This window comes from Pinus tabuliformis, chromosome 2_2, assembly GCF_031772625.1.
Source record: "Pinus tabuliformis cultivar Carrire ecotype Pingquan chromosome 2_2, CPIR1, whole genome shotgun sequence".
In the NCBI taxonomy this organism is placed as follows: domain Eukaryota; kingdom Viridiplantae; phylum Streptophyta; class Pinopsida; order Pinales; family Pinaceae; genus Pinus; species Pinus tabuliformis.
The window spans coordinates 1233646053-1233659303 of NC_142300.1; the positions used below are offsets into that span (position 1 = coordinate 1233646053).

The window sequence follows — 13251 nt, forward strand, 5'->3', positions numbered from 1 at the left end:
ATAGAGGTTCTCGCCGTAGCCAAAGCTTCTAAAAGGTAAGTAGATGAAGTAGAACAATTCAAAAATGAATTGATCACGATGGATTTGGTAACACTTCCAAAAATTTTACTAGTAAATTTTTACAAGATCCATCTCGATCCATTCATCCTTGAATTGTTCTCCTTCATTTGCTTGTCTTTTAGATGCCTTAGTTGCGGCGAGAACTTCTATGACCTCTTTGAAATACTCTTGCTCTTCTTTTTGATTTATTTTCTTGATCTACTTTAGTCTTACGACCTATGATTAATGTATTTCTTCTGTCTTCTATCTTTTTTCCTTATTATGTTAGTCTTCTTTTCATATCACCTATGAAAAAAACTATGGTTTTCCATATACACGCTAACTTACAATCTTCACCATATTCACCTATCGTTATTATACATAGAGATTTATGCAAACCCAAACAGTGTAATGCTTGAAAAAACAATTTGTTTTTATGATCAACCACCTTTTTAAAACCCTAAATTTTCATTCAAAATACAAACCTGTTTTGTAAATTCTCTTTTAACGAAAAAAAATTTACTTTAATTTTTTTGAACAACAAAAAAACACCCAAGAAAATACATTTTTAAACTCTTTATAAACCTCCCCTTTTAATAAACCCTAAAACAAAACAACTTTGCTCAAAAGGGGCTCTTACAAATTAGAAAAAACACCCTCTCGATTAAAATTTTAAAGCCTTTAAACTCAATAACTAAGGCTTTGACTTCTCAATGGCGAAGTCTCTCAATTGAACAACAGGCCTTAAACAGACAACCACGTCTTGCTATAAGGAGGGCCTGCGAGAGGTGATTGCCCATGCGCCTTTTCTGAAATGCGTGTAATCCTTGGCTTGGGTGCGTTAGTGTCGTCACTTTATGTAGATTGGAGTTGCAGGTTCTGGTAGATCTCCTCGCTCTTTGAAACTGCCGGTGAGACTTTTGTTATTTTTATATCACAAAACTCCTACGCCTCTCGGTATTCTGAAAACTTTCTCTTAAACCCTAACTAAAACCCCTCACCAAAACCAGCTTTTCAATCGACGAACACAGAAAGCCAAACACAGGAATCTGAAACATACCACTCGAATGAAATGCACGCCACGAAAACCCTAGCGACGGCTGTCCGTCATTGCAAATGCCTCGGACGCAGTCGACAATGGCCGCAAATTCAAAATACCTCTTGCCTTGCAGACGACGCTGTAAATTTAACTGTAATTCGAGCTTTTCACAGTAGAAACCCATTGATAAGTTGGAGATGTGATAAAATCCATCTCATTCGTGGTTTCTCGAGTTCCTCTGGTGTCGAAGCAGACCCAGATGATAATGGCGACGAGTATGATGACCCTCACATCTCGGTCACGAGTTCGACTCATGGCGAGTCCGACAGCGACAAACCTAGCGAGCCCCGGTGGAACATGACCTACAGGGCCAAGGTCGACGAGGCCATCTTTGGTGTCAAACACGACCTCTCAAAAATGGAGCACAAGAAAGTTTCAGAGGATTCACACTCCAAGAAGGGTAAGGGTAAAGGAGCCGTACGGGTCAAGACGGACGAGGCTATGTTCGGTGTGAAACACGACCTCCCAAAAACGGAACACGAGAAAGTTTCAGAGGATCAGCATTCCAAGAAGCGTAAGGGTAAAGGAGGTTTACCCGTAAAACAGGAGGTGTCGGAAATAGAGCGTAAGAAAGTTTTGGAGGTTCCGCATTCTAAGAAGGGCAAGGGTAAACGGGGTTTACGTGTTGAGTCCCCTAAGCCTAAGGCCAAGAAGAAAATTGCCCCCGTCGAAGTGTTGGAGGAGGAGGAGGAGGACGACGAAGAAGAAGAAGAAGAGGAAGAGGAAGAGGAAGAGGACGATGACGATATGGGTTCTGAAATGCCGCCGACTGATAGTTCTATTGATGATTGGTTTCCTGGATTGAGTACCGAAGAGAAAGAGAGGAGGGCTTCAGAACTGGCCAAGGCTTTGCTGGAAGCGTCTCTGCAACAGCCAGACGACGAACTCGATGATGAAGAAGAAGAAGAGGTCAGGGAAGAGGACCAGAAGTCGTTGGCTGTCGGCATCGTTGGAGCTCCAAACGCCGGGAAATCGACATTGACGAATTATCTGGTCAGTATCCAATTTTCGACTCATGGTTTATGGATCATGTAATCTGACACGGAAAACGCTATCCTGGCTTTTGATCTGATTTTCAGTTAATGATTTATTTTCCAAAGATATATTTATGATTACCAGGAAGTCGATTTGCATTACGATCAAGAACAGCAATGGATCATACAATCTGATACGGAGGACGCAGTCCTGGCTTTTGATCTGTTTTTCATTTTATGGTTTATCTTCCAAAAATATGTTTACTATTACTGGCAAAGTGATGACCCTGAAAACTCTGGGCGCACTCCACTTGTATCTTAAGCATACAAGTCAATCCAATCCACTTCTTCAATGCCGAATACCAAAATAGAAATTCTGTTCTTTTCCCCAATGATATCTTTGCTTACAGCTAAATGAGTTTATAAGCACCAAGCTCTCCTTCTGAAGCAATGGCCAAATACTTGAATATTTGGATGACCAACCGGAAACCCCTAGTTTTAACATTGGCTTTTAAAAGTAAAAATGAGAAACAGCATACCAATTCAGGGCCGTAAACCCCACTGAAAATCTAGGAAATGGACGCATTTCGCCCATTCGCGGTTCGGGCCTAAAGAATATGTTAAAAAAAATCAATGCCGTGGACGAGAACAAGGAAAGATCAGCGCCAATATGGATATTTATGCTCGGAAATCGACAAACTGCCTGCAAAGCTCGGCTGCTGGTTTCACCCATTATTTAAAAACATTTCCGTCTATTTAATATTTGAAAACGCAGGTCCCTATTTTACATGACTATCTGAATAAAAGAATAACTAAAAAAAAAATGCTGGTTTAACACAGCTTCAGGCCTATAAAGACTTTGGTATGTAATCATAAAAAATCACACTATCGACCTCTGAGCCAATTCCAGACTATCACATACAATTACATAATGCGCCTTCTTCCAGCTCATTAATACAGGTTCGATGATTGACTGATATTCCGGTCCAACACAGCTATATTTGCCACAATCGGCGGTCAGAACAGCTATATAACACATATATATAACAATTTACCAGATTTCATGCGATATGAATCAAGATTGCCCACGAGGAGTTGGCATTGATACGCTCCAAGGTATTAACTGTCAGAGATCTTCAGTTTACAAATAATTGCCACCAGAATCGCCCTTACTTTAGCTTCTGTTATGATAATTACCGAATATGAGTGGCGGTAAGGATTTGTTCCAATGCTGTTGTGGATTCCATGGCCAGCTCTTCTGCGCAGAATGCCCTCGCTGGTTACAATTTGTCTACATATTTTCCACTAATTACTCTAATAGATAGATAAGGTAATCTTCCATAAATTTATTCCAACAGAAACATTTTGATGCGCCTAACAAATCAAATACTAAATGGAGAGATTTTACTTATTACAATAACAAACTAATTATGAAATCGACTCTCATAGTAATACTAAAATCAACAGCAAATGAAATCCAATTTGTCAAGCCACAACATGTGGGCAATTTCCCACATTGCTGGCCAGTTCCGATGCTCCTGCATCAGACTCCCGGGGAAGAAAACTGATCTTGTAGTTGTTTGGAGTTGATCCCCATTCTCTGTAGCTCCGCTCACGTCCTCTACTGGTTCCTCTTTCCACTTGGTCAAATACTGATAATGAGTCTGACTCTTGGTTCGCTTTAGCGCTTTCTTTTTCCTTTTTCCTGCTTTGGGCTTTCGTCTGTTATGGCGTCTCTTTGTGGTTCTTCTTCTGGCTTTTAGTATAGGTACCATTCTGCAATACATGACTAAATCACCTGTTTGGAATTCCTTTTTCCGCCTCCTCATATCTGCTCGCTGCTTGTCTTTGCTACTGCATTCCTGCCATCTGCTTTTGACATCTCCCTCAAATATGCTTCTAGGAGTTAGCCAATTCACATCTACTTGGATTTTAGGAGTTAGCCAATTCACATCTACTTGGATTTTCTTCGGATCCAATTTCAACTCTTCTTTAGAGACTGCATATTCCTTCAAATCTTCATTCTTCACCCTGATGGTGATTTTATATAAGGCTCGAGAATTTGAATTCATGCGCCATTCAACTTCTTTCTTCGGATTGAGTATTGTTTGCACAACACATGGATTAAGACTTCCATTGATTTGCCCTTTATCCATCAACTCTTCCATTTTTGTTCCAGTTTCGGCATTTTCCTGCATTACCCTGTAGGCTACTTTATTCGGCAAACTGACTCCAGGTATTAGATCATTATGGTGGCTAATACTCCTGATGGGTAACAACTCATCCACAACAATATCAGCAGAACCATTCAATAAATTCTGAATTTCTTCAGGTAAATCTTCTAAATTTGTAGAAGTTAAAATTACCTTGGGTTTTCCAACATTAGCAAAATGCATCTCCTTACCCTTCTCATCTTCCTGCAACAGGATCTTCTCATCTTCCTCCAAGTGCTTCTTTATCAGCTTCAGCTTTCAATGGCAGTAGTGTATGCTTATGCCCATCTTTCTCCAAAGTATAAGTATTTCTTCTGCCATCATGTATGGCATTTCGGTCAAACTGCCAGGGCCTCCCTAGCAATATGTGGCATACATCTATCGGCATTACATCACATAAAATGACATCCTTATAAGTACCAATATGAAATTCAACTTGACATTGTTCAGTTACAAAAATTTGATGGCCTTTCTGAAGCCACGATACTTTATAAGGAGTGGGGTGTACTGTTCTCTCCAACTTCAACTTGTCCACCATCTCTGTAGAAACAAGGTTGTCAGTACTACCGCTATCAATTATCAACTTGCAACACTTACCCTTGGACTTACATACAGTTCTGAATAAAGTCTTCCTTTGAACTGGTTCTTTGGCTTCCTTAGCTCCTTCCAGTAATACCCTCTTCAGTAATAGGGACTCTCCGTCTTCTGGTGGTTCCTCTTTAGCTTCAGGTTGAGGAATCTCTTCCTTGGCTTCTGCAACATTCACGTTGCGCTGGTTTGCTGATCTCTGATGAGGACAATCCCATTGTACATGTCCCCATTCACCACATGCAAAGCACCGAACATCTCTTCCTCGGCCCCTGCCTCTGGGCACAAACCTTCCACGGCCAAAATCCCCTCTTTGTGGTGCTCTATTGCTCGCACTCCCTGCCTCATTCTGAGAGTGTTGAACTTTTGATTCAAGTATCCTTCCTTCTTTTGCTGGATTCTTACCTCTGTTTCTCTGGTTTTGTTTGCGCAACAGTTTTTCCTCTGCCTTCAAGGTTGCTTGATAGGCATCCTCAACAGTTTTCAAACTTAACAGGCTAATCTCATCTTCGATCTCATACCTTAGCCCATTAATATACCTGGCTACTTTCTCCAAATCATCTTCTACATGCCCTGTTCTGATATTTAACCTGTAAAATTCTTCAGTGTATTCTTTAACAGACATTCCTTTCTGCTTCAGATTTTGCATCTGCTTAAAAAGATTCAAATGATAGTCTTTAGGCAAAAACATGGCTTTCAGTTTGCTTACCTTTTTATCCCATTGCTTGATCTTAGATTTCCCCTTTCTCGTTCTTGATGTCTGTAACTCGTCCCACCAGATGGCTGCATGGCCCTTCAGTCTAGTGACTGCAAACTTCACCCTCTTATTCTCCTCAATCTCTTCATAATCGAAATACTGATCTATGGATCTGATCCAATCCATGAGCTCCTCGGCATTTAAACTCCCTTCATACATAGGAATTTCTATCTTGGGTTTGCTTCCAACTTTTGCCAGCATCTTGAGGACTTTGGCAGTTTCATTTTCTTCTCCTGCTTCCACCTCTTCATCAGATTCTTCTGAAGAACTCTCAGTTCTCTCATCAGGTGCTCTTCTCTGGGCTATTTCCATTGTCTCCATTCCTTCACGCAGTCTCTGCACTTCTTCTATCAGGACTGCATGTGGTTCTGGTCTTCCTCGACCAATTCCTCGCCTTGGCGGCATCTTTGCTGCAAAACCTGTCACTGGCTCTGATACCAAAAATGATGACCCTGAAAACTCTGGGCGCACTCCACTTGTATCTTAAGCATACAAGTCAATCCAATCCACTTCTTCAATGCCGAATACCAAAATAGAAATTCTGTTCTTTTCCCCAATGATATCTTTGCTTACAGCTAAATGAGTTTATAAGCACCAAGCTCTCCTTCTGAAGCAATGGCCAAATACTTGAATATTTGGATGACCAACCGGAAACCCCTAGTTTTAACATTGGCTTTTAAAAGTAAAAATGAGAAACAACATACCAATTCAGGGCCGTAAACCCCACTGAAAATCTGGGAAATGGACGCATTTCGCCCATTCGCGGTTCGGGCCTAAAGAATATGTTAAAAAAAATCAATGCCGTGGACGAGAACAAGGAAAGATCAGCGCCAATATGGATATTTATGCTCGGAAATCGACAAACTGCCTGCAAAGCTCGGCTGCTGGTTTCACCCATTATTTAAAAACATTTCCGTCTATTTAATATTTGAAAACGCAGGTCCCTATTTTACATGACTATCTGAATAAAAGAATAACTAAAAAAAACGCTGGTTTAACACAGCTTCAGGCCTATAAAGACTTTGGTATGTAATCATAAAAAATCACACTATCGACCTCTGAGCCAATTCCAGACTATCACATACAATTACATAATGCGCCTTCTTCCAGCTCATTAATACAGGTTCGATGATTGACTGATATTCCGGTCCAACACAGCTATATTTGCCACAATCGGCGGTCAGAACAGCTATATAACACATATATATAACAATTTACCAGATTTCATGCGATCTGAATCAACATTGCCCACGAGGAGTTGGCGTTGATACGCTCCAAGGTATTAACTGTCAGAGATCTTCAGTTTACAAATAATTGCCACCAGAATCGCCCTTTCTTTAGCTTCTGTTATGATAATTACCGAATATGAGTGGCGGTAAGGATTTGTTCCGATGCTGTTGTGGATTCCATGGCTAGCTCTTCTGCGCAGAATCCCCTTGCTGGTTACAATTTGTCTACATATTTTCCACTAATTACTCTAACAGATAGATAAGGTAATCTTCCATAAATTTATTCCAACAGAAACATTTTGATGCGCCTAACAAATCAAATACTAAATGGAGAGATTTTACTTATTACAATAACAAACTAATTATGAAATCGACTCTCATAGTAATACTAAAATCAACAGCAAATGAAATCCAATTTGTCAAGCCACAACATGTGGGCAATTTTCCACATTGCTAGCCAGTTCCGATGCTCCTGCATCAGACTCCCGGGGAAGAAAACTGATCTTGTAGTTGTTTGGAGTTGATCCCCATTCTCTGTAGCTCCGTTGACGTCCTCTACTGGTTCCTCTTTCCACTTGGTCAAATACTGATAATGAGTCTGACTCCTGGTTCGCTTTAGCGCTTTCTTTTTCCTTTTTCCTGCTTTGGGCTTTCGTCTGTTATGGCGTCTCTTTGTGGTTCTTCTTCTGGCTTTTAGTATAGGTACCATTCTGCAATACATGACTAAATCACCTGTTTGGAATTCCTTTTTCCGCCTCCTCATATCTGCTCGCTGCTTGTCTTTGCTACTGCATTCCTGCCATCTGCTTTTGACATCTCCTTCAAATATGCTTCTAGGAGTTAGCCAATTCACATCTACTTGGATTTTAGGAGTTAGCTAATTCACATCTACTTGGATTTTCTTCGGATCCAATTTCAGCTCTTCTTTAGAGACTGCATATTCCTTCAAATCTTCATTCTTCACCCTGATGGTGATTTTATATAAGGCTCGAGAATTTGAATTCATGCGCCATTCAACTTCTTTCTTCGGATTGAGTATTGTTTGCACAACACATGGATTAAGACTTCCATTGATTTGCCCTTTATCCATCAACTCTTCCATTTTTGTTCCAGTTTTGGCATTTTCCTGCATTATCCTGTAGGCTACTTTATTCGGCAAACTGACTCCAGGTATTAAATCATTATGGTGGCTAATACTCCTGATGGGTAACAACTCATCCACAACAATATCAGCAGAACCATTCAATAAATTTTGAATTTCTTCAGGTAAATCTTCTAAATTTGTAGAAGTTAAAATTACCTTGGGTTTTCCAACATTAGCAAAATGCATCTCCTTACCCTTCTCATCTTCCTGCAACAGGATCTTCTCATCTTCCTCCAAGTGCTTCTTTATCAGCTTCAGCTTTCAATGGCAGTAGTGTATGCTTATGCCCATCTTTCTCCAAAGTATAAGTATTTCTTCTGCCATCATGTATGGCATTTCGGTCAAACTGCCAAGGCCTCCCTAGCAATATGTGGCATACATCTATCGGCATTACATCACATAAAATGACATCCTTATAAGTACCAATCTGAAATTCAACTTGACATTGTTCAGTTACAAAAATTTGATGGCCTTTCTGAAGCCACGATACTTTATAAGGAGTGGGGTGTACTGTTCTCTCCAACTTCAACTTGTCCACCATCTCTGTAGAAACAAGGTTGTCAGTACTACCGCTATCAATTATCAACTTGCAACACTTACCCTTGGACTTACATACAGTTCTGAATAAAGTCTTCCTTTGAACTGGTTCTTTGGCTTCCTTAGCTCCTTCCAGTAATACCCTCTTCAGTAATAGGGACTCTCCGTCTTCTGGTGGTTCCTCTTTAGCTTCAGGTTGAGGAATCTCTTCCTTGGCTTCTGCAACATTCACGTTGCGCTGGTTTGCTGATCTCTGATGAGGACAATCCCATTGTACATGTCCCCATTCACCACATGCAAAGCACCGGACATCTCTTCCTCGGCCCCTGCCTCTGGGCACAAACCTTCCACGGCCAAAATCCCCTCTTTGTTGTGCTCTATTGCTCGCACTCCCTGCCTCATTCTGAGAGTGTTGAACTTTGGATTCAAGTATCCTTCCTTCTTTTGCTGGATTCTTACCTCTGTCTCTCTGGTTTTGTTTGCGCAACAGTTTTTCCTCTGCCTTCAAGGCTGCTTGATAGGCATCCTCAACAGTTTTCAAACTTAACAGGCTAATCTCATCTTGGATCTCATATCTTAGCCCATTAATATACCTGGCTACTTTCTCCAAATCATCTTCTACATGCCCTGTTCTGATATTTAACCTGTAAAATTCTTCAGTGTATTCTTTAACAGACATTCCTTTCTGCTTCAGATTTTGCATCTGCTTAAAAAGATTCAAATGATAGTCTTTAGGCAAAAACTTGGCTTTCAGTTTGCTTACCATTTTATCCCATTGCTTGATCTTAGATTTCCCCTTTCTCGTTCTTGATGTCTGTAACTCGTCCCACCAGATGGCTGCATGGCCCTTCAGTCTAGTGACTGCAAACTTCACCCTCTTATTCTCCTCAATCTCTTCATAATCGAAATACTGATCTATGGATCTAATCCAATCCATGAGCTCCTCGGCATTTAAACTCCCTTCATACATAGGAATTTCTATCTTGGGTTTGCTTCCAACTTTTGCCAGCATCTTGAGGACTTTGGCAGTTTCATTTTCTTCTCCTGCTTCCACCTCTTCATCAGATTCTTCTGAAGAACTCTCAGTTCTCTCATTAGGTGCTCTTCTCTGGGCTGTTTCCACTGTCTCCATTCCTTCACGCAGTCTCCGCACTTCTTCTATCAGGACTACATGTGGTTCTGGTCTTCCTCGACCAATTCCTCGCCTTGGCGGCATCTTTGCTGCAACACTTGTCACTGGCTCTGATACCAAAAATGATGACCCTGAAAACTCTGGGCGCATTCCACTTGTATCTTAAGCATACAAGTCAATCCAATCCACTTCTTCAATGCCGAATACCAAAATAGAAATTCTGTTCTTTTCCCCAATGATATCTTTGCTTACAGCTAAATGAGTTTATAAGCACCAAGCTCTCCTTCTGAAGCAATGGCCAAATACTTGAATATTTGGATGACCAATCGGAAACCCCTAGTTTTAACATTGGCTTTTAAAAGTAAAAATGAGAAACAGCATACCAATTCAGGGCCGTAAACCCCACTGAAAATCTAGGAAATGGACGCATTTCGTCCATTCGCGGTTCGGGCCTAAAGAATATGTTAAAAAAAATCAATGCCGTGGACGAGAACAAGGAAAGATCAGCGCCAATATGGTTATTTATGCTCGGAAATCGACAAATTGCCTGCAAAGCTTGGCTGCTGGTTTCACCCATTATTTAAAAACATTTCCGTCTATTTAATATTTGAAAACGCAGGTCCCTATTTTACATGACTATCTAAATAAAAGAATAACTAAAAAAAAAACGCTGGTTTAACACAGCTTCAGGCCTATAAAGACTTTGGTATGTAATCATAAAAAATCACACTATCGACCTCTGAGCCAATTCCAGACTATCACATACAATTACATAATGCGCCTTCTTCCAGCTCATTAATACAGGTTCGATGATTGACTGATATTCCGGTCCAACACAGCTATATTTGCCACAATCGGCGGTCAGAACAGCTATATAACACATATATATAACAATTTACCAGATTTCATGCGATCTGAATCAAGATTGCCCACGAGGAGTTGGCATTGATACGCTCCAAGGTATTAACTGTCAGAGATCTTCAGTTTACAAATAATTGCCACCAGAATCGCCCTTTCTTTAGCTTCTGTTATGATAATTACCGAATATGAGTGGCGGTAAGGATTTGTTCTGATGCTATTGTGGATTCCATGGCCAGCTCTTCTGCGCAGAATCCCCTCGCTGGTTACAAATTGTCTACATATTTTCCACTAATTACTCTAACAGATAGATAAGGTAATCTTCCATAAATTTATTCCAACAGAAACATTTTGATGCGCCTAACAAATCAAATACTAAATGGAGAGATTTTACTTATTACAATAACAAACTAATTATGAAATCGACTCTCATAGTAATACTAAAATCAACAGCAAATGAAATCCAATTTGTCAAGCCACAACATGTGGGCAATTTCCCACATTGCTGGCCAGTTCCGATGCTCCTGCATCAGACTCCCGGGGAAGAAAACTGATCTTGTAGTTGTTTGGAGTTGATCCCCATTCTCTGTAGCTCCGCTGACGTCCTCTACTGGTTCCTCTTTCCACTTGGTCAAATACTGATAATGAGTCTGACTCCTGGTTCGCTTTAGCGCTTTCTTTTTCCTTTTTCCTGCTTTGGGCTTTCGTCTGTTATGGCGTCTCTTTGTGGTTCTTCTTCTGGCTTTTAGTATAGGTACCATTCTGCAATACATGACTAAATCACCTGTTTGGAATTCCTTTTTCCGCCTCCTCATATCTGCTCGCTGCTTGTCTTTGCTACTGCATTCCTGCCATCTGCTTTTGACATCTCCCTCAAATATGCTTCTAGGAGTTAGCCAATTCACATCTACTTGGATTTTAGGAGTTAGCCAATTCACATCTACTTGGATTTTCTTCGGATCCAATTTCAACTCTTCTTTAGAGACTGCATATTCCTTCAAATCTTCATTCTTCACCCTGATGGTGATTTTATATAAGGCTCGAGAATTTGAATTCATGCGCCATTCAACTTCTTTCTTCGGATTGAGTATTGTTTGCACAACACATGGATTAAGACTTCCATTGATTTGCCCTTTATCCATCAACTCTTCCATTTTTGTTCCAGTTTCGACATTTTCCTGCATTACCCTGTAGGCTACTTTATTCGGCAAACTGACTCCAGGTATTAGATCATTATGGTGGCTAATACTCCTGATGGGTAACAACTCATCCACAACAATATCAGCAGAACCATTCAATAAATTCTGAATTTCTTCAGGTAAATCTTCTAAATTTGTAGAAGTTAAAATTACCTTGGGTTTTCCAACATTAGCAAAATGCATCTCCTTACCCTTCTCATCTTCCTGCAACAGGGTCTTCTCATTTATCAACGTGACACTATCTCCAAGTGCTTCTTTATCAGCTTCAGCTTTCAATGGCAGTAGTGTATGCTTATGCCCATCTTTCTCCAAAGTATAAGTATTTCTTCTGCCATCATGTATGGCATTTCGGTCAAACTGCCAGGGCCTCCCTAGCAATATGTGGCATACATCTATCGGCATTACATCACATAAAATGACATCCTTATAAGTACCAATCTGAAATTCAACTTGACATTGTTCAGTTACAAAAATTTGATGGCCTTTTTGAAGCCACGATACTTTATAAGGAGTGGGGTGTACTGTTCTCTCCAACTTCAACTTGTCCACCATCTCTGTAGAAACAAGGTTGTCAGTACTACCGCTATCAATTATCAACTTGCAACACTTACCCTTGGACTTACATACAGTTCTGAATAAAGTCTTCCTTTGAACTGGTTCTTTGGCTTCCTTAGCTCCTTCCAGTAATACCCTCTTCAGTAATAGGGACTCTCCGTCTTCTGGTGGTTCCTCTTTAGCTTCAGGTTGAGGAATCTCTTCCTTGGCTTCTGCAACATTCACGTTGCGCTGGTTTGCTGATCTCTGATGAGGACAATCCCATTGTACATGTCCCCATTCACCACATGCAAAGCACCGAACATCTCTTCCTCGGCCCCTGCCTCTGGGCACAAACCTTCCACGACCAAAATCCCCTCTTTGTGGTGCTCTATTGCTCGCACTCCCTGCCTCATTCTGAGAGTGTTGAACTTTTGATTCAAGTATCCTTCCTTCTTTTGCTGGATTCTTACCTCTGTTTCTCTGGTTTTGTTTGCGCAACAGTTTTTCCTCTGCCTTCAAGGTTGCTTGATAGGCATCCTCAACAGTTTTCAAACTTAACAGGCTAATCTCATCTTGGATCTCATACCTTAGCCCATTAATATACCTGGCTACTTTCTCCAAATCATCTTCTACATGCCCTGTTCTGATATTTAACCTGTAAAATTCTTCAGTGTATTCTTTAACATACATTCCTTTCTGCTTCAGATTTTGCATCTGCTTAAAAAGATTCAAATGATAGTCTTTAGGCAAAAACATGGCTTTCAGTTTGCTTACCTTTTTATCCCATTGCTTGATCTTAGATTTCCCCTTTCTCGTTCTTGATGTCTGTAACTCGTCCCACCAGATGGCTGCATGGCTCTTCAGTCTAGTGACTGCAAACTTCACCCTCTTATTCTCCTCAATCTCTTCATAATCGAAATACTGATCTATGGATCTGATCCAATC

General features: G+C 40.5%; 1 protein-coding gene across 1 annotated transcript in view; it reads left to right on the forward strand.

The window, feature by feature from the left end:
- The first annotated feature begins 722 nt into the window (after nucleotides 1–722).
- LOC149197939 (GTP-binding protein ERG-like) overlaps nucleotides 723–13251 on the forward strand; it is a 166628-nt gene continuing 154099 nt past the window's right edge. The window contains exon 1 of the mRNA XM_089406034.1: nucleotides 723–2131. Coding sequence (XP_089262160.1) covers nucleotides 1112–2131 — 1020 coding nt within the window. The 5' untranslated portion in view covers nucleotides 723–1111. The remainder of the gene's footprint in view (nucleotides 2132–13251) is intronic.